Here is a 26056-nt window from a genome sequence, read left to right as displayed (position 1 = left end):
AGGGAGTCGCACATTAAAGCGCATGCGCAGAACACAGCGGAAAAGTTGGGCGGAAAAAAAAAAGTTTGCAACCAAAATGTCGGCAACAGCGAACGTGTCCGCTATGAAGAAGGTGGTGCAGCAGCTGCGGGTGGAGGCCGGCATCAACCGGGTGAAGGTAAGAGGCGACGACCTTCTTGTGTAATACCGGGTAATACAGAGACCCCCAGACTTCCTCCTTGGGGGGGGGGGGGGGGGGGGGGGAGGGGAGGATGTGTGCGGGGCTCATTCCCTCTAGTGTTCATATTTTGGGGATATTTTGAGATTTTTTCCTGCACATATCCCCTATTAATGGTCCTAAACTCCAGGATTTGCTAATCGTGGAGGCTCATTACTATTGCCACCCCCAAAAAAAAACAAATATTGGACCCACAACTAAATATATATATATATATATATGTGTGTGTGTGTGTTTTTGTGCGACTTGTATTATAGATTGGCATAATATTTCTATACTGCAGCGCGATACAGACCAAATGGGACCCTACAGAGGTGTTTTTACTGTATTTATTACAAATGGGGTGCAAGATAATTGGGGTCACATCTCCTCCCTTAGGGTGATGCCACACATGGTGTTTTGCACCCGTTTTTGGTCCATTTTTAAGCAGTCCGTCCAAAAACGCATCCAGTTTTGACCAGTTTTAATTAAGGTGATTGGTAAAACCTGTCAAAAATGCATGCATTTTCTAAAATTTCATTTTTTTTTAAGGGACTCCTTAATAATGTACCAAAAATGGGTTCAAAATGCCATGTCACCCTTATGCGTCTTGTGTTTATTCGGGGGGCCTGGTAGTAAGATATCCATCATACATGTATCACCCATCTGCTGGGGGTTGTTACAAAAGTAGGTAAAGTGGTGGGGTTTTAAAGAAATCTACTAAAATCCATCATTATAACCCAGGGACATTACTCATAGATCCAGGCACCGGGACTCTGGTATCATCTCATATTGGTCATCCATGGCCTCCTTCCTTCTATAATCAACTCATATTATGCTAATGAGCCAGAAGGGCTCGTGGGGGCGTTACCAGAGCTCACAGGCTGCTGCTGTTACACTGTGCATGAGCCTGCCCCTTCCTCCCACTGTGTGAGATTACAGCAGGAAAATGCTCCTCATAGCCCTTTGGGTTTATTAGCATAAGTTGATTGTAGAAGGAAGGAGGCCATGGATAACGAATATAAGATTACCACAGTCACGGGGACTGGATTTATGAGTAATGTCCCTGGTTTATCATGATGGAATTTGATTCTTGATTTCCTCTAAAGGGGATATTAATTTTTCATTCTTTGTTTCATTGTATCCAATCGATAAGTTAACAAAAAATTTAAATAAGTTAAAAAAAAAAAAAAAACAATAAAATGTATACAAGGAAATATCACACGGTTATAAGTATTCAGACCCTTTGCTGTAATTAAATTGCATGCTGTCCATTTTTTTTTCTGATCCTCCTTGAGATGGTTCTTCTCCTTCATTGGAGTCCAGCTGTGTTTAATTAAACTGATTGGACTTGATTAGGAAAGGCACACACCTACATATCCTCACCGTGCATATCAGAGCACATGGGAATCATGAGGTCTAAAATACTGCCCAAGGAGCTCAGAGACAGAATTGTGGCAAGGCACAGATCTGGCCAAGATTCCAAAAGAATTTCTGTAGCACTCAAGGTTCCTAAGTCCAGCCAATCCAAGTAATTGTGGGAGAATAGCCATGGTGAGAGCGGTAAAAAGAATCCCCAAGATCACTGTGGATGAGCTCCAAAAATACAGTAGGGAGATGGGGGATTTTGTAGAACTTTCTCCCATCACTGCAGCCTCCACCAGTCAGGGTTTTATGGCTTTCTGCAGACAGAAGTGTCTCCTCAGTGCAAGACATATGAAAGCCGCACACAGTGTGCAAAACACATGAGACTATGAGAAATAAGATTCGATGGTCTGGTAGAACTTTTTGATGTTAATTCTCAGAGGTGGAGAAAACAAGGTGCTGCTCATCAGCTGTCAAAGACAATCCCAGCAGTGACACATGGTAGGGGCAGCATCGGGCTATGGGGGGAGGGACAAGACCACTGGGTGTAATTGAAGGGGTGGGGGGGACTCTTCAGATGCTCTGGGCTGAAAGTTCATCTTCCATCAGGACAATGACCCTAAGCACACAGCTAAAATAACACAGCAGAGGCTTCAGAACATCTCTGTGACCATTCCTGACTGACCCAACGGAGCCCGGACCTAAACCCAAGGGAGCATCTCTGGAGATACCTGAAAATGGCTTCCACCAATGTTCACCATCCAACCTGAGGGAGCTGGAGAGGATCTGTAAGGAGGAGGCAGAGGATCCCCAAATCCAGGGGTGAGAAACTCATTCCATCATTCCCAAGAAGACTCCCGGCTGCACCAGCTCCAAAGCTTCTACTCAACACTGAGCAAAGGGGCCGAATACTTATCACCAGGGACTAAATACTTATGACCATATGATATTTCTGTCAAAATGGGGGCGGAGGGCACATTAATAAACCAAAAATAAACTTTTTTGACCTTGCCAATTGGCTACCATGAAACAGAGTGAAAAATGTAAATGGGTCTAAATAATTTCCATACCTACTCTATACTGTACTGCACTACAGCCCTCGCTAGATACATCATGAAGCCTAAGCCTATTTATTTATGAGATTTATTTGAGATTTTCTCATACACTATTTTACGATGAATCTCCCCCATGTCTATGTGCATGGAGGTTTATACATGATGCAAGGAATCCCTGCGTTCCCACCAAACAGTAATTGTGGTCTGGTTGTCCCATGGGTATGCAGGGACTTTTTATAGAAGTCATATATAACTATAACGCTTGGTGTCCCATCCCCAGACTTCACATTTCAGAGTTGGGAGCCTGGATCCCGGTTTCCTCTGTAGCTATTAATGGCTCTGGAGTCCTAATGATGTGGTGCATTCACATTGACGTATGTCCACCTGGCCATGGCCAGGCATATGTCAGGTGCACTGGAGAGGAGAGTGCTGCTCACCCCTCCCCTCTCCATAGAAAATAATGCCATGCAGCCGTTCTTATGGCCGAAGATAGAGCTTGTTCGGGTGCAGTATGGTGATCACTTGTTGTGGTCACAGTAACGGCCCAGGGCGCCAAAGCTTCCTATGGGTGGGTGGTGGCGTTTATCCGGCCAGATATACATCCCTCAAACAGTTGGATTGTCTACAAAGATGCCCCATATATATCATCCGGCATCAGATGCTTTAATAAATCTGACATCCATTAAGACTATAGACCTGCTTTACTCTTGACCGCTACATAATTAGTAACTTTGCGCCATTGTTGTTCTTGTAGGTTTCTCAGGCTGCGGCGGACCTGAAGCAGTTCTGTATGCAGAACGCACAGCACGATCCGTTACTAACTGGAATCTCTTCTAGCACAAACCCTTTCCGGCCCCCGAAAGTCTGCTCTTTCCTGTGAGCTACACTTTCTCTCCATGGTGAGTTTGGATACTGCGCCTTGTATCACATGCAATGTCATTGACATGTTAAAGGGGTTGGAGGTGATTAATGGCCGTCATAGACCATGGGAGACATCAGGTGGAAGCGGATCCTGGCTCCTAACTTTACTGCGGCTCTACAGCTAGTGAGTCAGGAGCAGGGGGCAGGATGTGCTTGGTGAGTGGGAGACATATCCAGGGCCTAAGACCATTATCAATACTGGCGGTCCCCTACTTAAGAACACTCGCCTTACATACGACCCCTAGTTACAAACGACCTCTGGATGTTGGTAACTTACTGTACTTTAGTCCCAGGCTACAATAATCAGCTGTAACAGTTATCACAGGCGTCTGTAATGAAGCTTTATTATTAATCCTGGTTCTTATGACAATCCACAATTTTTAAAATCCAATTGTTATGGAGACCAAAAAAAATGTCTAACTACAATTATAAAATATACAGTTCCGACTTGCATACAAATTCAACTTAAGAACAAACCTACAGACCCTATCTTGTATGTAACCCGGGGACTGCCTGTATGTGTTTTCTTGATGGTCTTAGGCGATTCCTGTAAAAGGTTTGTTTGACCTCCAGGTTGAGAGCCATTGCTTATAAGAGTCCCAAAAAAAGTGATTGGTGCACAGGACGAGCTTGGTCTAAGACCCCTAAACCTAAGCAGACCTTAGTCTAACAATCCTCAGTATACATCTAGAAGACTCCTGTCATATTCCCTGGATCTTCTTTAACCATCCAATATGGAAACGCCCATTATTAAAGGGCATCTACCAACTGGATCAAAGACTGTATCCAAATCAACCTGAGGGGCTCCAGGCTCCATAGGTGTTAATGGAGTCTGGAGCCCCACAGGTTAGTTTGTATACAGTCTTTCATCCTGGTTGTAGATGCCCTTTGAGCCACAAATCATAGTGAATATTCCTTATTTGTTATGACTCTAATTGTTTTTATTTTTTTACAGATTTTAACAATAGCTGGATCATAACTTTGTTCTGATGGAACCGCTCGGTAGAACTCTTATGACGATGATGACCCCCCCCTGGGATGTGCCAAGTTTTCTATATTGTACATTTCTACCAACTTTAACATCTACCTCTCCGTCGTGAGCTATTTTGCAGTCATTTGCGTTTCTTATCTTTTTAAAAGGAAATGTATCCATTTTATACACTGGTGACTAATCACAATAAATGTTTCCTATTAACTTTTTCCTCGGTGTGGGTTGATGTAGCATCTTCTTGGGTCAGGCAGCCATAAGAGGCTGAATTTTAGGATTTGTATTGTACCTGCTGATCTATATGGAGATCCCCCTATAAGCTTCTTTAGTGTTACAAGTTTGGATCAGGTTAACTGTATGAGGCTGCAGCAATAATACAGACTCTGAAATACAGCACATTATGGCTGTGTGAATATGGCCTTAATCTGACTAGAGAAACTAAATGATATAATTTTTTTTTTTTTCCCCTCAATGTGGTCAGTAGATGCAATCAAACTCAAAGATAGATCTAAAGTCTCCATAAAGATGAACATCCCCTGATTCGTGCATTCATGAGGTGCTGCATGTTATGATCCCTGGGGAAATTTGTGCAAATTATTCTTTCCCTCCTAAAGGAAAAGGGTTGGGTCTACACAGCGCTGATTTCTTGGTTTCTAACCACACCACAAGGTTTGTTCGGAGATTAAAAAAACATGGCAGTGTTCTTCCAAAAACGGCTCCTCTTCTGACCCTGGGCTACATTCACACAATGTGTGCCTGCCATACCATAGGTAAGCCGTGGAGGGGAGGAGGGTGTGAGTGCTGCTCACCCCCGCTTCTCTCCATAGTGAAATATGGCGAACGGCGGCATATTATGGGGAAAGATGGGACATGTCCCATCTTTCTCCTGGCTACAGAACGATACAGTGCCGCGCGTTTGCTGCCATGAGCTTATTTTATATGTCCCCCATACAGCCGTGTGAATGTAGCCTTAGGTAACGAATGATACCAACTAAGCTACATTCATCTCTACAACTGAGCTGCAATACTGGCATTAACCATAGTCACACGTGGCGCTGTTTTTGGAAGAAAGCAGCAGCTTTTATCAACCTCTGGTCAACCCCTTTTAATAGTAATTGCTATGGTTTAGCTTCAGGATTTATCCTTACATTGCAAAGGGCTGATATTTGCATTTGAAGTCCAGTAACCTTAACATATCAATTTTTAATATGCAAAAAATTTCACAGCTGATCCACTACATCTGGTCATACCCCCCCAAGTACACATCCAGATGTTACTGAGCAATCAAGTTTATAGGATTAGAAAAACTTGGATTAAACTTCCCTGTGTGTGTGACCCTGCTTTACACGGCTCCTATGTAGCGGCCCCATCTGGAGAGCATTCAATCTTCTAAGCTATTAACATCATTTTATAATTATTGAGCCCCATCAGAACCAGGAAACAATTCGGTGTCGTCTGAATGTTTGTTGCAGAATTCAGTGGAAATTTACATTCTATTTTGTTGCAATGTTTGTTTTTGTAAATTTTTAACACACAAAATGTTTCTACACTCTAGAGAAAGCAATGCTTCATTAAAATGTCTAACCATACACGTGTCTGGTCTCTGCTTCCACTATATATTTCCTTGTCCCCATCCTGGAAAGCTCATTTGCATGTTTCCTCTATAGAGGTTCTGTATTGTGTAGTGAGACTACAATTCCTGGCAGGACTTGGCAATGTTCAGGGGACGCCAGGTGTTAGTTTTCAGTACAGGGAGGAGACCACTGGACCACGGTGTGTGAAACCTGGTAGTAGAAGACTAAGGCCTCCCATAGATGTAGTATGTTACCTGTGAATTTATGAAATCCCATACACACAGCAGCAGGAAATTCCACATTGGAAACTGCTTTCTGCTGATAATTTATAGTTCAAAACAAATGTGTGACCTGTCATTTAATTACTCTGGATCATGGTAGAGAAATCTGCCCCATTATCACCCCATAAAACACATCAGAAACCTGGTTTCCAATGCTTGTGGAATTAGTGTTGGGGTAAACTCATCTAACTATGCTTTTACCGGGGTGCCACCAGCTTTTAAGACCTTGATGACCTCATAAGAGGGCACCAAACTTTTAAAGGCTCCCATGACTGTCATGAAGAGTCATTCACATTTGTATACAGTTGTATTGCAGTATTTGATCTGTATATGCTCAGTGATCAGAACTCCTTGGGTGAATTTACCCTAGTGGGCCTGAGGCCAGTAGTAAAATAATCCCACAATGAGAGAAGAAATTTTTCCTGACTGTGAACCTGTAACAGAAAATACCACCCAAGTGTTTTCATAGCCACTTTTTTGCCAACATAAAAATTTCTCAAATCAGTCTCTAAAATGGTATCAATGGAAAAGGTCAGCTTGTCCTGCAGAAACTATGGTTGAAAAACAAATGTATTTGTGTCCGATTATAGTAAAGATAATTTTCCTTTTTTCTGCATTGGTACACACTATGTTGTCAGCGAGCGGCTGACGTCATGGTGCCTGCGACGGACCATGCAGGGACACTGAGCCGATGCCGGAGCATCGCTGTATGAAAGAGGACCATTCTATTGGGGGCAGGTGCTGCAGGCTATATACTAGGGAGGCTGTGACCAATGCATTTCCCACCTTCAGCTTAAACTCAAGACATTTTTTCCAGTTTTTTTTTTTGGGGGGGGGGGGGGGCATCTCCGCTTATACTCAAGTGTATACATTTCATATGCACGGTGGGTTTTGTACAAAACATCCACCATGATGCTACTCCACCCAGGGTCATCTGCTGGTGATTTCACTCCACCCATGGTGATAGACTGAGTGGCTCCAGCTAAAAGGAAGATTTCACAATATGCAGATTTATTACAGCAATTGTCTAGTGAGAGGAGCTTTAAATCTATGTACTTGCTGCCAAACACATTCAGATTACTAGAACTGATTTCTCTGTTGCAGAACTTTACCAGGGGGTTGATCGTACCAGGGTTTTATATAACTTTTAAAGATGAGCATCGCATATTGGAATATTATACTTGTAGGGTCAGGATTGCAGCCCTGTCATTCGCTGTACTCTATATACAATCTAAATGTTAATATGCAGATTTACAGAAAATCCCAATCCAGTTAATTATTAGGACTGAAAAGGCTAAATGTAGCAAAATGTATGAAAAAGTAAACCCAAGCAACCAGAAGTTTGGGGGCTTGATAATTCATCCTGACTGATCTTTTTCCGAGGGTAACATTGATGGAATGATATTTGAGCAGTGCCTCATGCAATTTAGCTCCTCACAAGAAGGAAGAAAGCTGCCATGTGTACCTGACCCATTATACAGCTATGAGCTACGACTGGAATATCAGGTCAAAAAGTCACATATGTTTAAAGGAAATCTACCATCATGACAAACCAGGGACCCCGACTCATAGATCCAGGCACAGTGACTGTGGTAATCTTTGTTATCCATGGCCTCCTTCCTAATAAAATCAACTTTAAAAACTATGCTAATGAGTCTGAAGGCCGGTACTCTCCCCCTTGCTTGCTCTAAGCATGCAGAGCATGGTGGAATTTTGGTAGCAGCCTGCAAAGCTACAGCATTGGGGGGCATGTTCTAGCAACGCCCCTCTCCCCAAAGCACCTCTGGTTCATTTGCATAATTATACAAGTTTATTTTAAAAGGAAGGAGGCTATGGATGACAAAAATGATTACCACAGGCAGTGTCTGTATCTATGAGTAGGTGTCCATGGTTTATCATGCTTCATTTTGATGGTAGATTTCCTTTAAAATAATTGACCTTTGGTGTACAAGGCATCAGCTAAGAGTGGCCCCAGAGGAGAACCCAAAATTCTATTCAAGTAACTAGTGGTCTACAACGTTCTACTATTGTGAAACTACAACTCCCGGCATGGTCAGCTGTGCTAGGCACCAAACGATGAATTAAATGGGGCGTGCTGTAGTTGCCAAACCCTGCTTGGCATACAGCAGGGGGGGGAAAAAACACACAATTTCCTTCTATAAATACATATATTTCTTCCAAAATGCTGATGTCAGGATTCAACACCTTTGCTGGTTTTATTACATGTTATGGGTCAAACTATCTGCACATACTGAAGTTACAGGAATTCTGTATTGACAGAAGAGAAATTCTGAATGTAACTGCAGTTTAACATATGATGCACAGAAACTTCAATTACAAACCAGGAAGTAAAAACTGGAAAGTTTCCAGACTTGAATCTGTGAAGTTGATAATAACACAAAGATGTCCTGATGGCACCGGCCCTAAGGATCTAAAGCAGAAAGTTTTGTTCTGGACCAGCACAGATGATCCTATTTTCACAATAAAAAATATTTTTCTTCTATAGTTTTTTTTTTCCTTCCTCCACCAGGGGGCGCTGTGTGAAAAGAACCTGCTGTAGAGATCTGCAAATGTCAATCATTACAGATGTATACATGTTGTTTGTGATTCCGAGCGCAGAATGAAAAGTCTCTTTATAAGTGGAATTTTCTTCTGTTTGAATCCATTTGATGTCGCTATAAGGGGAGAGAACAAAAACAAATTGTTAGAAAAACTGGACAATTTTATTTACACTCATTAATTTGATACAACAAGACCAAGGTCACTCACAAGTGATGCTTAAATTTGACATATAAAACTTTAATAATGTACAATAACCACTGAATTCCATTGTGGGTTGAACCTATACCACGCATTTAGTTTTTTTACTCTATACTCTTGTATACAATACTATTTTATACATTACAGTATTTTTCGGACTATAAGGCGCACCGGAGTATAAGGCGCACCATCAATAAATGCCTGCTAAAATGTCTAGGTTCATATGTAAGGCGAACTGGACTATAAGGCGCACCTGATTATAAGGATGAATTACCAGGGGGCAGACCTGTGCACAGTTCAAGGCAGCTGTTGTCTGTAAGTACGGTTCATATGTAAGGCGCACTGGACTTTAAGGCGCACCTTTGATTTCTGAGAAAATCAAATGATTTTTTGTGCGCCTTATAGTCCGAAAAATACCGTAAATGAAATCTATCATCAAAATCCATCCTGATTAACCAGGGACACTTACTCAGATCCAGGCACCGTGACTGTGGATCTTCTTATATTTGTTATCCAAGGCCTCCTTCCTTCTAAAATCAACTTTGTTAATTATGCTACTAAGTCGGAAGGGCTCTGGGGGGGGGGGTATTCCCAGAGCCCCTCCTTGCTGCAGAATTACACGGTCTCACCCTCCCTATGCAGCAGAGGAAATTTTAGCACAGAGTGGGAGGGGGAAGTACACTTAGGCTACATGCACATGAACATATTCCTCCTGAGCATACGATTGCCGCGATGGAGAGGAGGAGTGGTGACCCCTCCCCTTTCCATAGCCATGCACGGCACCGTAACACGGGGAAAGATAAGACATGCCCTATCTTTTCCCCATGTACGGAGCAGTATGGTGCCGCTCCGTGCGCCCATTGCCGTCTATGGGGGATGTATGTACGGCCACATTCTTGCAGCTATACATACGCCTTACAGATGAAAATCTGCAGCACGGAGGGGTTCTGGTAACATAGAATCACAGAATAATTTTAAAAAGTTGATTTTTAGAAGGAAGGAGGCCATGGATAACAAATAAGAACATTACCACAGTCACAGTGCCTGGATCTATGAGTAATGTCCCTGGTTTATCATGATGGATATATGGATAATATATATACACACACATGCATGTGTGGTCATTGTATTGGACATAAAATAGCATTGTATACATTGTAAGAAGATTACCACAGTCATGGTACATGGATCTATAGGAAACTGTCCCTGGTTTATCAAGATTAGTTGTGATGGTAGCTTTCCTTTAAGTCACATTGACCTGACTAAAATCAAAAGAACACTTCTAACCTCTTTATGGTGCCTCATGGCTGTACTTCCTGGGTACACATGAAAAGCAAAGACCTCTTTTCTTTGCTTTTCATGTGTATAATTGTTTTTGATGTGGTTGGAGTTATTTTCACCCATGTTGTGTGTACTTCCTGGGTACACGCCAGGAGCAGTTCAAAAACATGATCCTATCAGTGTCTTAGGGAAACTGCTGTGATTTACAGATCACAAAAAAACTGATATGCTCAGTCATATGGCGCATTACAGAGGAATCACAGAGCCGCGAATACATCGAACGATCTGTTTGCACCAGGAAACTGGGTCTTCCATTCACCTTCTATTCCCCAATGACGCGCATGTACCTTCCATTGTTGAAAGGACGCAAACTGATTTGCAATTTTTTCCACTTTTTAATAACGGAAGGGGGGAAATGAACCTTCTGAAAACAAGCATGAACTTGGCCCAACACATGTCAGGTATTCGGCAAGCCAAATCCAGAGATGTGTGATACTGATGTTTGCTCAGAGAAACAGAGCCGGTCACTTTATGATTGTACATTGTCAGGTACTAAAAGACAATGCACAAATTGAACGTCCGGGTCTATAACTGGACGTAGACTAGAATACATTTATTTACAGCTCCTCTGCAAATAGGGAAGAGGCATCATGTGTTGGTCTAATTCCAGATCATTTGACTTACCTTATGAACCCACTCGTATTCTCCGTACTTAGAATCAAACGTTCCCTTCTGAAGAGACCTCAGCTTTAATGTGAATCGCGGTCCTAGCTCTTGAATTCCCACCTTTTTTTCACTCCTAAAAATGTATCTGTAGAGAAACAGGGCATCATATACCATCTTACAGAATAATCTATCTATATCTCCATGTGACAGCAGGACAAGAGACTACAACATCTGCCATGTACTGCAAACACACACAATGTACCTGTGGTATCTAAAGAAGATGTAATCTCTTTGGTTGTGGAAAGTTGCCACTTGTCTTCCTACAAACTGGGGATCATGTGGGTAGAGGGAGGCAAACATGCGACCGATGGAGTGACCGAGACGAGTGGTGAAGTTATTTAGGATGACCTCAGGTTTGTGCTCTGTTGGTTCTTTTCCCTTTCTCTGTAAACAATAGAAATTCAGTCAAATAATAAACAGAAATACACACGTGCAGGTCTAGAGCTACAAACTTCTGTATATATAACCATTCTCCACAAGAGGGTTGTACCCCTAATACAATATAGTTCATCACTTGGTGATTAGTGGGGGGTTACCGATTGGATACAAAAAGCAAAAGGAACAGTTCAGTGTTTTGGCTGCAATGTAGGGAACTCAATGCAACTGCCGTGCAGCAACTTCCCCGCTCTACGGGTGGTTACAGGGCGTTTTTTTTTCCGGAAATTGGAACGATGATTGACTATAATTCGATAAACCCATCAATATGAGAACATTGAGCAGATTGCTGTAGCCTTTACACTGGTTTATCCACATGCACTTAGTCTATAAAGTGACAACAATGCAAGGCAATGCAGATTTCAGTACTAAAAACCCCCAATTAAAATGTGGAGTTTTTTTTTTAATTCAATCTGATTAGTGGGAAGCTGACACCTGGCCTCTGCGGAACGATTTCCAGGGTGGATGACAACCTCTATGCTGGACTGTATATGGAGCCAGAAGTAGATGGCTTTGTGTAGTGTCCATGAACTGTTACTGCACTTTCAGTTCCCATTCTATTAAGTGCCACGCTGCAGTAATGGCTCACAGCTACTTTACAGGGCACTGAGTTTTTGTATCCATACACTGTGTTATATGCTGGGGCAACCACAGACTTTGAAAGCTGATCAGTGTAATCACACTTCCTTCTGATCAGATATTGAAAACTGACCCCGACAATAGGCCATCAAATAAATCCCTGCAAGTAAAGAGATGCAGTATTTTAATAGGGTCACAAAAGTGAGTGGTAATCCAGATATTAATTTAGAAACCCCACTTTTCTGATTGCCTCCGTGACTCAGGTAAAGAGTTAAACTTTAGACACAGACTAATTTGCAAGGACAAAAATTGTCCCATTCCACTAATCAAACATACCTTCATTTCTTTCCGCAGACGCACATTACTGATCTTAAAATGAGCTGTTGGTCCGTTAGGGAGATGACTGAGGACAAGTCCATCTGAGGGGCAGAGTTAGGGATACAACTGGGAAAGAAGAACCTTACAGGTGGAGGGTACAAACACTTGTCAGATACACACACATCACCAGCCATGAACATGTGACAACAGGAAAAGAACGGCTGCTTGAAAAGGATACTTGGAATTTTCCTGTCCTCATTGATGACAATGAGGTCTGTAAAGTCTTTCGCTATACACTGTGGTATGATCTTCTTCAGTGCTAGACCCCTCCTGTAATACACGTGGGAGTTGGGTATGATGGAAGATAGTTGTTCTGTAAACCGTACGGTCCGCTGGGAGAGAGAAATATAAAATCAGATTGAGAATTTCGTTCACATAACTGCACACTATCTAGCTTCTTGGGGCTTCTGCTAGAAAGCATAGCAATCATTCGTTCTCCATCAGTATGCAGCAGAGAGGTGAAAGCATCAACATACAGCAGAAGGGTGCTACATAGATATGTGACAGGGCCTAAATCATGGCAGCTTTACAGCAGAGTGGGAGATGTGAATCAGTTTAGTGCAGAAAGCACTTTAAGGCGGGGAACTACCCTCATTGCACTTAGAGGACTTAAATCTTTGGACTAAAAGTTTAGTTTTTACAGTTCAGCTCCTAGCAACAGTAGACATCATGGTATTTTAAACTAGTTCTCCAGAGCTAGCGCTGCCAGCAGTTTTGTATAATTTTAATACAGAATGAAAAGACAGGCCACTACACAAGAGAATCTCATTCCCTGTGCTTGTGGGATTTCCTGGACCAAACCTAGAATTGCTGACTGTACTTACTCTTGGGTAAAGGGCTTTAGTGATACGGTTATACTGTGCGCTCAGCGTATCCATTAACATGTAGTGGCGGAACGGAGGCATAGTTGTTGTCTCTGTATGACCACTAGACGTTGCAAAATAGGCAGGAGGGAAAGACATAGCAAGCAACGCATGTGCTCAGTTAAGACAACAGAAGGCTTTGGGGAGTGAATGCAGCTTATTGCATCCCTCCCACTCCAGCCTCTCTGAGCTGATACGTCGTTTAGCAGGAGGGGGGACCCAGTTATGTAATCGTCCATATAAGAACAGTGACATCACTGGAGAAACAACCCTACATGTACGCTCCAACCTCTGCATTCAGGGGGGAGGAGGGGTCCCCTAACTAAGATTCCTGTATGGGACATAAGCATACAGCGCGATACGTATGTGGCTGTGCCATACATTGTAAGGACACGTTGGAATTTCCCCCATGTTTCCTTACAACATATGGCAAAACAATTTATGTGAACCGAGCCTTAGTGATGGAATATTTAACCTGCTGATAATAACATAGGGAACAAGTCAAATAAGAAATCAAATTCCTTACACCACGGGGTCGATCAGATGTTGTGATAAGGATCTTCGGTGTGGTCTGCCTTTGAAAATAAGGCGCAAATTCATCTGTAGCTTCATCATACTTCACCTAGAATGGGAAGAGACAGGTGAGTGTATTTAAGCCACCATTGGGATAACAAACACCATGTAAAAATAGTCTTGCTGCATAACGTGGTCTCAAAATGAAAAGCTTCACCTGGGGAAAAATCATTTACCTCCTCATCTGCTGGATCCACTGTTGTCTCGTCATAGACTCGCTGATTTTCAATGGTTTTGGGAACAGCTTTTGGTGGAGCCTGTACAATAAAAAATAATAATATTACTACATATACAGAAATCAACTCTCATCAGTACAATGCACTGCATTAAAGTATTTGGGAAAAACTTAAATCAATGTTATTATTCCAGATATATGATGTAACAGTTCACATCATACCTTGTCCCCGAGGGCCTCTCTCTCCTTCTTACGTTTCTTTCTGAGCGCAATCTTCTCCTGCAAGGAAATGACATCAGTCCATAAGCCTCATATCAACGCAAGAGAGACCCTAATATTCTAAAAGGTTATCACACATCCATGGCATAGGTTATAAGAGTTATCTCCTGAGCTGAGTGGTTTACAGTGATCAAAGTATATGGGAGCGACAAGGATCCGACCAATAACAAGAACAGGATTCCAGCAATCCAGACAAATGGATTGCAGTTCTCTCCGTTTATCCTGCTGTTCGAATAAGAGAGATGGCCTAGAACTGTGCTCAGCAATTTCTGATACTCCCGTACTATTGAGTGAGAACAGGGAGCCTGTTCTCTGGAAAGCTGGGGTGACCCTTACTAATCTACTTGTTATTCCCCATCATGAGGATAGAATATTATCTAAAAAGTTGAGACAACCCCTTTAAGCCAACACCCTGCATGGACTATTTAGATTATCATTTAGAAGTTCTATCCAATACAAAGGATTTGTGATCTGTCAGGTTAGACTCTTATAATCATAAATGGCTGACGATACTAGTATAATACACGATCAGTCCATTGTTTGGTGCTGGTACGGTCACAAAAACAATCCTAGGGGAGATCTATAGCCTGGATTCTGTCTAATAAAATTTTGATTGGGTAGTCTTAATTCCGTCAGTTTATGGGGGGGGGGGAATTCCCTTCTTGACAATAATAATCTCTATGTTGCATTGTGCTGGACAATCCCTTTGAAGGACACCAAAACACAGAATAAGTGACAAGACCCCAGGGGCCGTAAGTCATAACATGCACAGTATTAAGTGGCACAAAATCCGGGTCACTTTGAGGAATAGGTCACCACAACATAATTAACCTTTGTTGGTATGAGCGGCTCTACCAATGCATAATGCAGACATTTCCTTGAATAAAAGGGCTGCAGATCCCCAAATATTTCTGGCTACACAGCACCCATCTCCTCAGCTATACAGAAGAGCATCTGCATAGTCTGACCAATTAGATGACGTCTTTCATTTACTCAGAACAAATACAACATATAAGCTCTGTTCTGATTGGTCCCTCACTGTAGAACGACCTCTCACCTTCTTCTTCTGCAGCTTCTCTTTCATGAACATGAAATGTCTGCGCTGCTTGTTCTTGATCTCAGCCACAGAGAACGTCGGAGGGAAGACCATGGCCGCCTGCTGCTCCCCGCCGCTGCCCCCGGCCTGCTCCGCGCTCGCCACATTGTTCTCCTCGTTCTTCTCCTCCGGTGTTTTACTTTTCTTTCGTTTTTTAGTTTCCCCGGACTCTGAGCTCTTTCCAGCAGCCATGTGGGAGCAGGAGGCACGAAACTTCCGGCACGGCCGCCGCGCTTCCGCTTCCGGGTTATCTTGTTGTCATAGAGACGAGGCCTAATATAACTGCATTGTGGAGCCTTATTGATAATATTTTATGATGGGAATGGAGATGAATATCATATATATGTACCGCTCTATTGTACTTTACTTACATACAGCTACCTGAAGCATTCGTTATTAATGTCTCAGAGAACCCACCTATCTCCGGCATTGTTGTGCCTCATCTCTCCCTCATATTGTGGTCCCTCATCTCCCACTCATACTGTGGTGCCTCATATTGTGGTCTCTCATTTTTGCCTCATATTGTGCCCCTTCATCTCCCCCTTATTTTGTGGTCCCTCAGCTCCTCTTAACTTTGTGGGCCCTCTCATCTCCCCCTTCTATTGTGGCCCCTCATCCCTCCCTTATACTGTGGTGCCTCACGCCCCCCTCATATTATGGCCCTCTTCATCTCCCCCTCATATTGTGCCCCTCTCCCTCCCAACCTTTGGGCTAGAGAAAGGGGGGAAGAAAATCCCTCTCCTTTTCCTGATTGCTTCACCCCCAAACATAGTATATGGATCTTAATGGCAACAACATAGTGTAATGCCCATTCCTGTGGCCCATATAATACCCCTTCTTTAATTATATCCACCCTTTACTTTTGTTCCCCCACTTTTATTTATCTCTGCAAACTTGTAAGGCCTCCTTTCATTCTCCTTAGGGTACATTCACACAGCGGTATGCCCATCGGGCGGGCATACCGCTGTGCGCTGGAGATGAGAAGGAGGTGACCTCTCCCCCCTCCATAGAAAACAGCGGTGCCCGCAGACCGGGGAAGGATAAGGCACGCTCTATCTTTTCCTCATGTGTGGCACCGTACCACCGCCGGGCCCCCATTGCCGTCTATGGGAATGTATATGCGGCTGCAAATTTGTGGCCACATATATATCCCCCCAGATGGCCATATGAATGAGGCCTTATACTGTGGCCTCAAGTCCTCCATCCTCTCTCATATTGAGGCTCCCTGTCCTCCATCTCTCTCATATTTTGGCCTTCTTTCCAATATCCCCCTCATATTGTGGTCTACTGTCCTCCATCCTTAACCTATTGTTGCCCCCTGTCCTCCATCTCCCTCATATTGTGGCCGCCTGTCCTCAGTGATCCCTCTCATATTGTGTCTCACTCCCTTTATATTGTAGCCTCCTGCCCTCCATAATTCCTTTCATATTGTGGCTCCCTGTTCTTCATGATTCCTCTCATATTGTGGCCCCCTTCCCTCATATTGTGTCCTACTGTCCTCCATGACCCCTCTCATATTGTGGCCCCCTTTTCCTGGGTATTAAACAAAAAAAACTTCATTGTTTCCCTTAACTTGTTCCCCTGCAGTTCTGCTTCTTCTTCTACAGAGGTTCTAGGATGACGGAGGAGGTGGATGGGAGCACACAAGGGAGCAGCTGATCCTGATGCCTAGTCTCAGTCGGGACGGGCCAAAGATATCATGCACAGACATCATGCCACACACTTCATGCAGCCCATGAAGTGCAGACCACATGGGTGAAGTGGACCGCAGGAAGTAGAGATGAAAGTTTCCTGGTACTACTGAACTGCTGTCCCCTTCTTTGTACTGTCAATGATGTGCACTGTTTATATACAGATTATGCTGTACAATGTGCAGCATAATATGTGTATAAATGGTGCACATCCTCCATTCTGCAGTGTGATATGTTGAGTGGTGGGCACCTGACACTGCGCGTCCCTTAGAAGCTGCTATGCCACTGTAGTTACACCCCTGGCAATGGGATTGGGACCACACTGATCACGAAAAACTGACCCCAGCAATGAGGGTCTACTTTTCACTAATTGATAGAGCCCATGTTTCTTGACAGAAATACCTGAGCGCTGTGCTCCCATAGTATTGAATGGAGTAGCATGAAGTGTGCTTTACCTGGTGCTTCATCCATAAGGGAGAATCGTGTGATCAATGGTCCTAGGAGTCAGACCCCCCTCCAACCAGATTGTTATCCACCGAATACGGGATAACAATCAGACTTGGTGGAACCCCTGTAAAGGTGGAAAACCACTTTAAGCAGGAAGCTGTGCATTAGCGTTTCCGCTTAAGGGTGGTGGCACACATGGCGTTTTTAACCCGTTTTTTGGGCCGTTTTTAAGCAGTCCGTCAAAAAACGCATGCGTTTTTGACCAGTTTCAGTTAAGATAATTGGTCAAACCTGTCAAAAACGCATGCACGTTTTTTATCGGCCCAAAAACAGGTTCAAAACGCCATGTGTGCCACCACCCTAAGTAATTTTCCACATTGTGTGTACATCAATCCTATACACTACAAAGCTATCGTAATACACAGATTTGCTGTGCCGAAAATGCAGTAATTGTCAGACCGGGATTGTAGCTGGACTTGGAGCCCTAGGGGAGTGTCTGCACACTGCTGTGTTCTTTAATTTCTGCATTCAGACTACTCCCCATCCTTTCCACTGCACTGTACTGTTATATCTAACCAGAATCCCACTTCTGCTCTTACTCAGGGGCTGTGATGTGTTCAGTGAAGAGGTCTCACACCCCAGTGCACTCCAGTGCTTCAAGTCCAGCTACATTCCTGGAATATAAATCCATATATTACAGTCCTACTGCTACTAACAACAGATATGGCAACACAGCTCTCCAGGGATAATTCCTTAGGATGATGCCACACATGGCGTTTTTAGTCCGTTTTTAAACATGGATAATTGGAAAAAAAACAGACAAAAACTGTCAAAAACGTATGTGTTTTTAATGGACTGAAAACGCATGCTAAAAAACGGACTAAAGACGCCATGTGTGGCATCACCCTAAGGCCCATCCATCATTTGCTCCGATCTTTAGTTATTTGCATCAGCCAATAGCAGAAGCGGCCAAATACAGCCAAAAACAATTGCAACTCTTTCCTGTGACAATATGAAGGTATAAGGGAAGGACTTGCTCCTGTTCTGTGTGTTTGGCCACTTCTGGTTTTGGATCAAAATAACTGATGCAAATAACTGATGACCCAACAGAGATGTGAACTGTGTCTAACACTGACTATAGCGTCATATGGTCAGAACTGCGCTATATTTTCTCGTATACTAAAACAAGAAATGAAGAGGACACACAGTGAGATTTCTAATATTATTTTTATTGTTCCCTATTTTTAAAGTCATTGATCCAGAAGAAGGCAAAAAACCTGGACAGAATTTTCAGTCTCAGGCAAAAATTCCTTCTTGACCCCGGGAAAAGGCGATCGGTTCTAAGACCCTGGATCACGACTATAATACAGCAATTATAATTACTATAACATTACTACAACTATTACACTGCTATTACTGCTCTATATTGTTCTAGATTTATGTTATAAATTTAAAATAAATCCTTAAACCTAAACATTCTGATCCAGAAGAAGGCAAAAAACCTGGACACAGTCATGTGACGCAGGGAAAAATTCCTTCTTGACCCCTGGAAAAGGCGATCGGTTCTGAAACCCTGGATCAGATGTATAATTATAACTCATGTGATTATATTATAATAGTCTGTTCCTATTTTACATATTGGGGGGAATTTAGCACAACTTTTACACCTGAATCCCAGTGTACAAGCCGTGACTTAGCAGAGCCGGATAATTATAGATAATGCCCCCTCTACGCCAGATAGAGACGCAGGCTGTATGTTTTATTACTATCCTACTTTTATTTAATCAATTCTATAGATATATTTTTATTATTATTAAAACAATAATTACTCATTACTATATAATAATAATCTTTATTTATATTATTACTATAGTTATTAATATATTTTTTCTTTTTTTCTACTACAATATTACTATTTTATAATTACTATGTTTTCTAACACTATATTATTACTATTATTATGACTATATTTCTATTACTAGGTTATTACTATAATATTACTGTATATTACTATATATTTTACTATTCTATATATATTTCACTAATATATTTTATATATTTTACTATTATAATATTCCTATATTTTTTTTTTGTTTTTTTGTTACTATATAATCACTATTATTATGACTACATTATTAATATTAATAAGTAGTAATATATTATTACTGTACTCTATCAAAAATATTGCTATATGTTTTTAACTATATTACTACTATTAATATTACTATAACATTACTAGAATATACTTGAATATATTTCTTAACTATATTATTACTTATATTATGACTATATAAGGAATACTTTCTTAATATTAAATTATTATTATAACTATATATTTTTTTACTATATTCTATTTTTTTACTACTATGATATTACTATTTTATTCTTACTATAATTTTTTTTCTTTTTTGCTATATTACTGTCATGATGACTAATGTCTTATTACTATGACTATGACATTATTATTAACATTAACATTACTAGTATGTATTTTCTTAACTATATTACTACTATCATTACTATAACATTACTAGCATACTATTCTTTAACTATATTACTATTATAATGACTATATCACTAATACTTTATGACTACATTACTATAATTACTATATAGTTACCAATCTTCCTACAGCAGCCGTCCTGCGCTGATGAAGTAGTGGCTGCCTGGGAGCAGGATCTTCAGCCAGGATCTTCTCTGGTGGCTGAGTGGAAATCGGCAGGTGTTGTGCTGCATCGTCCTGCGTCGTCTTGGGGGCTCTGCTTCCTCTTCAGAGTCTTCCTCCCTTTTCCTCTTCTTCACCTGTAGTTTGATGAAGCATGGCCGCTCTTCTTCCTCATCGGAGTCAGCGCAGAGCTCTCTGACCATGGCGGCTCTAAGTAACAGAGTCCTGTCCATGGCTCTTGCTCTTGGAGGTTCTTCCTCTTCTTCTTTTCGGAGGAATTGCTGCTGGGCTGCAGGGTTGGTCGGCATCAGGCGCTCCATCTTGAACAGCGGAGATGGAAGGAGTCCTGCGCAGAAGGCCAGACGTCTCAGAAGCTCTTCCGGAGGGATGCTGGCGTAGACTGAAGAGGAAGAAAAACAATGTCAGTTATTATACGGATAACATCTCCATAGACAAGGACCTCAATATTAGATTGATGGGGTCTTACACCCAGCGCCCCCACAGATCAGCTGATATACAGAGAAGGGAACAGGAAGAAGACAGCGCCGTTCTCTATGTGGTGCGCAGTGACTCAGTTCAGCCACTACACAGAGAATGGCGCTGTCTGCTTTCTGTTTATCAGCTGATCTGTGGTGGAGCTCGGTGTTCATTGCCCAACAACCTGATATCATGATCCCAGCAAAGCATCTGGCAGACTACTTACAGGATCCATAGTCGGGGGAACATCCAGTGTCCATTTTCTCTCTTCTCTCTTTGTCTCCAAAAACAAAATAAAACTCCAGTTAATATTGGGTTCAGTGAATGTGAGACGTTTGCCCTTGTCTTGTATAGTGACCCCTGCGGCTGATATTGGGGCAGAGAACTGGACGCGTCTATCAGCGGACGCCATGAAATAACACAAACTGACATAACAGCAGTGACATGAACAGCACTGGTCACTGGGGGGCGCTGATGGACGGGTCTGGTCTACTGCCCCTGTCATTTTGGGGATTGTACTATATACAGGGGTTGGGGTTCCCAGTAGGCCCTGAACCTGTAATAACTATACAGGAGTATTTGGGGGGTGTAAGGATAAAGTGGGGCCCCCTATAACCCCCCACCTATAATACATTACCCATCCGCCACTGACCTGTAACAGACTGAAGATAACGGATTTTTTTTTCCTGGTTCAAAACCAAACAACGCAATCCTATTGGCTGTTCGTTCAAACTGTTGCTATGGTGACAGATGCAATACCGTTGCTATGGTGACAGATGCAGCTGAATATTCAAAGGCACATGACACTATTCTCATTAGAGATGATATTAATGGATATTTCCTTTTATATTATGTAAAGCATGATGGGATATAGAAACAATGCGCTGGGTGACGTTTAGGTTTAGATAATAACATTCTCCAGCCATGTGGGAAGAAGCATTTTGATTCTCCTCCAGGTGGGAGGTTCTGCAGGGGGGAGCTTCCCTTCACCAAATTTTTATTGGTAAAGGCCATGCTACTGCTACAGACCCCATTGACTATGTAGTGTGTCAATTATAAGCCCTTTGTATTTTACCAGACAAAATACAGTAGCAAAACTACATATGGCGACATCTGATATGACCTACTGTACTATAGTCAGACGCATATTCACTTTTAAGGAGCTTCCACCTTCAAAAGTTTTTTAAACACCCCGAAATATATTCAAAAAAATTGCCTCAGGAATTCAGTTCTCTTCTTACATGTATATGGCGTGTGATTACTAGAGACATTTGCCGGCTCCAGCATCATGTTATATCCCTGGGATCAGTCCTCTCATCACCGAGCCACAATGCCAGTTATACGGGGAGTGATCGCTGTGCCCATCTATTACCACAAGCATAGTAATAGTGATACTTACTTAGAGGGGTCATCAATGTGCCTATTCCCTGCTACTGACATGTGTAATTGATGTGCCATTAATGTTTGCCATAGGGACATACGTGATCATCAGCTGTAGGTGCAGGGCAGTTTACACATCCAGGAAAATGTATATTATATATGTATATATACATTTATGCATATATATATATATATATATATATATATATATATATATACATTATATATATCTATACATTGTATATAATATGTAACAGTATATAGACTTACAAAATGATGTATATGATATGTATACATTATATAGACATACACTCACCGGCCACTTTATTAGGTACACCATGCTAGTAACGGGTTGGACCCCCTTTTGCCTTCAGAACTGCCTCAATTCTTTGTGGCATAGATTCAACAAGGTGCTGGAAGCATTCCTCAGAGATTTTGGTCCATATTGACATGATGGCATCAAACAGTTGCCGTAGATTTGTCGGCTCCACATCCATGATGCGAATTTCCCGTTCCACCACATCCCAAAGATGCTCTATTGGATTGAGATCTGGTGACTGTGGAGGCCATTTGAGTCCAGTGACCTCATTGTCATGTTCAAGAAACCAGTCTGAGATGAATCCAGCTTTATGACATGGCGCATTATCCTGCTGAAAGTAGCCATCAGATGTTACAGGGTACATTGTGGTCATAAAGGGATGGACATGGTCAGCAACAATACTCAGGTAGGCTGTGGCATTGCAACGATGCTCAATTGGTACCAAGGGGCCCAAAGAGTGCCAGGAAAATATTCCCCACACCATGACACCACCACCACCAGCCTGACCCGCTGATACAAGGCAGGATGGATCCATGCTTTCATGTTGTTGACGCCAAATTCTGACCCTACCATCCGAATGTCGCAGCTGAAATCGAGACTCATCAGACCAGGCAACGTTTTTCCAATCTTCTACTGTCCAATTTCGATGAGCTTGTGCAAATTGTAGCCTCAGTTTCCTGTTCTTAGCTGAAAGGAGTGGCACCCGGTGTGGTCTTCTGCTGCTGTAGCCCATCTGCCTCAAAGTTTGACGTACTGTGCGTTCAGAGATGCTCTTCTGCCTACCTTGGTTGTAACGGGTGGCGATTTGAGTCACTGTTGCCTTTCTATCAGCTCGAACCAGTCTGCCCATTCTCCTCTGACCTCTGGCATCAACAAGGCATTTCCGCCCACAGAACTGCCGCTCACTGGATGTTTTTTCTTTTTCGGACCATTCTCTGTAAACCCTAGAGATGGTTGTGCGTGAAAATCCCAGTAGATCAGCAGTTTCTGAAATACTCAGACCAGCCCTTCTGGCACCAACAACCATGCCACGTTCAAAGGCCTCAAATCACCTTTCTTCCCCATACTGATGCTCGGTTTGAACTGCAGGAGATTGTCTTGACCATGTCTACATGCCTAAATGCACTGAGTTGCCGCCATGTGATTGGCTGATTAGAAATTAAGTGTTAACGAGCAGTTGGACAGGTGTACCTAATAAAGTGGCCGGTGAGTGTATAGGATGATGTGTACATTATATACAGTGTCTGCACACCTCTAGGATAATGTATATGATTTGTAAACAATAATGACAGTGTCTGCATACATACAGGATGATGTATGTGATATGCCATTGACATCCAGGATGGTGTATACATTATAAATAGTGATGTATACATTGTATTGTGGCTTCCTCATCCAGGATGATGTATACAGTATATTTAGTGATGATGTATACATTCTATACTGTGCCCCTATTGGCATCGCAGAGGTATCTCCATTTATGCCTACTCTGAAACTTCTGGGGTGCTACTTTAAATTGGGGAAATCTCCAGAGGTGGGTGGAATGAATAGTCCTGCCTGAATTTTTGCCTTGATCGTATACCTTTTCATAACCCCATTGAATTGTAAATCCTTATAAAACTGCTCAAATTTCACTTTACATTGAGCGAAATCAGAAGCATTTAACATAAATAAAGAATATGTTATGTATCAAGGATTGTTTTTACTGCTATGAGTTATGGTCAATCTCAAATACTGTCTATGTGAGGCACCTATGGTCATATGTAGTCATTTCTGGATTATTTGTGTAGGATCAAGCATCAGGTGTATGTAGGTGCCCTGTTCCACAGCGTTCTCTGGGAAGGAACGAGTATTAAAAATGTTGGATTTTGACCCATTTTCACAGGCAATGAGCAGTGCCAACTTAATCTGGCAGCCTCTTATCTCTTAACTTTACTAAGATAAGAGAGTGCAACCACCCTGATGTGAATACAACCCTACATTTACCCAATTTCCAATGTGCTGGGTACAAGTAAAAAAAAAAATAGAATGAACTCAGGTCATCTGATAATTTTTAGCAGTATAAAAAGATATAGAAACTTAAATCTTTTTTTTACCTCTTTCTATTGCCGACCCTGGTCCATAAATAAAGATTTATTTTTATGTTTTTTATGTTCCGTGAAGAAATGTTGTTTAGCTGACATGGGCAGTATGTAGTGATTCCCTCTGTGAAGCCACAGTGGAAGAGAGACGTATATATGAAGTTATCTGAGAACATAACTACAGAACTATGGAGGGGAGTAACAAATGTAACACTCATTATAAGGGTCCCCGAGTGTTCCACACCTATGCCAACCCTATTACTATATAGTCCACACCTCAAGTCTTTTCAGTCATAAACCAAATCCATATGATTTAGCCTTAAAGGGGTTTTCCCCACGAACTAAAGTTAGGCCCTATCCATGGGATAGGGCCTAACTTGCTGATTAGAGGGGGTTTCAGCGCTGAGACCCCCACAGAAACCGAAAACAAGGGTCCATCGGTCCCTCGCCGATCCGCAGACTAATGGAGTAGACGGCTGCACATGACCGTTCTGCTCTATAATCTCTATGGAGCTGATGGAAATTGCCGAGCTCAGTGCTCACCGATCTAGGTCAGCTCCATAGAGGTTAATAGAGCAGAACGGTCATGCGTGGCCGCCTGCTCTATTAGTCTGACGGAGTGGTGAGGGGTCAGACGGAGCGTGAATATCCCGTGGATAGGGACTAACTTTTGTTTGTGGGAAAACCCCTTTAATTAACAGGGACACAGAGCAAAATCTGTAAAAATAGTTCTGTCCTGGTTCAAAAATGTGCAATAAGAACCCCACTGTCTCTGTAACATTCCCAATATTATTGGAATGGATGAATGAATGACCATCCATTTAATGTATGGACTTGGCTGATCCCCAAAGTGGGAGCCACTCTTAGGGTGATGCCACACATGGCGTTTTTGGTCCGTTTTTCCCAATAACCTTAATAGATAAACAGGTTGTAATCAGCCAAACGCATGGTAAAAGGCCAAAAACAGACTGAAAACGGATGTTTAAAAACGGACCAAAAACGCCATGTGTGGCATCACCCTTAGGCTATGTGAGACGAATGTGTGCTCCGCTGTTTGTGGCCAATGTGTCTTCGGTGTGTGAGGTTGGTTCACACACAGATTATGATAGAAGAAAGCTTGAGCCACAAACACGAAAAGGAATATGAGTTTCTGGCTCACACACGGGGCTGTAGAATCAAAAGCCCATAAAAATGAGCCCATAAAAATACATGAGGTGTGCTAGCCAGAGAAACAACAGCTAGCGACAGCGAGACTCTAACTTCTGGCACATAGAGGTAGGTCTCAGATAAGGACCAACCTGAACAATAACCTTTGCATAGGCCACAGAGCATGCCATAAACGCTCTCCTTTAGATATCAGTCATCCCCACTAGCTGCCATAAAGCATATCTCTAAATGCTGTTAACAGGAGCTCAAGCATGTGAAGAAAATAGAATAAAAACATCTCCACTCAGAAGACAAAAACAGGTTA

General features: G+C 42.2%; 2 protein-coding genes across 2 annotated transcripts; one reads left to right on the top strand and one right to left on the bottom strand.

The window, feature by feature from the left end:
* Positions 1-4737, top strand: GNG5 (G protein subunit gamma 5). The gene is made up of 3 exons (XM_072126950.1): positions 1-157; positions 3371-3515; positions 4493-4737. Exons 1-2 carry the CDS (start codon positions 23-25, stop codon positions 3494-3496), a joined length of 261 nt encoding a protein of 86 aa, XP_071983051.1. The 5' UTR covers positions 1-22; the 3' UTR covers positions 3497-3515; positions 4493-4737.
* A 4115-nt stretch (positions 4738-8852) lies between these two features.
* RPF1 (ribosome production factor 1 homolog) lies at positions 8853-15781 on the bottom strand. The gene is made up of 9 exons (XM_072127483.1): positions 15487-15781; positions 14373-14429; positions 14152-14232; positions 13929-14024; positions 12718-12871; positions 12498-12580; positions 11350-11531; positions 11106-11232; positions 8853-9055 (listed from the first exon to the last, which is right to left on the bottom strand). The coding sequence occupies exons 1-9, from the start codon at positions 15715-15717 to the stop codon at positions 9014-9016; spliced, it is 1053 nt and encodes a 350-aa protein (XP_071983584.1). The 5' UTR covers positions 15718-15781; the 3' UTR covers positions 8853-9013.
* Positions 15782-26056: the final 10275 nt, after the last annotated feature.

The sequence above is a fragment of the Engystomops pustulosus genome, chromosome 10 (assembly GCF_040894005.1).
Source record: "Engystomops pustulosus chromosome 10, aEngPut4.maternal, whole genome shotgun sequence".
NCBI classification, from domain to species: domain Eukaryota; kingdom Metazoa; phylum Chordata; class Amphibia; order Anura; family Leptodactylidae; genus Engystomops; species Engystomops pustulosus.
This window is presented reverse-complemented; position numbering and strand designations above follow the sequence as displayed.

Bases quoted from the DNA above. Each gene is read 5' to 3' on its own strand.
- GNG5 (XM_072126950.1), top strand. From the start codon at position 23: ATGCGCAGAACACAGCGGAAAAGTTGGGCGGAAAAAAAAAAGTTTGCA. The intron at 158-3,370 runs GTAAGAGGCGAC...TTGTTCTTGTAG, and splicing joins CCGGCATCAACCGGGTGAAG to GTTTCTCAGGCTGCGGCGGA.
- RPF1 (XM_072127483.1), bottom strand. From the start codon at position 15,717: ATGGCTGCTGGAAAGAGCTCAGAGTCCGGGGAAACTAAAAAACGAAAG. The intron at 14,233-14,372 runs GTATGATGTGAA...TTTATTGTACAG, and splicing joins GAGAGGCCCTCGGGGACAAG to GCTCCACCAAAAGCTGTTCC. The intron at 12,581-12,717 runs GTATCCTTTTCA...TCTGCCCCTCAG, and splicing joins TGAGGACAGGAAAATTCCAA to ATGGACTTGTCCTCAGTCAT.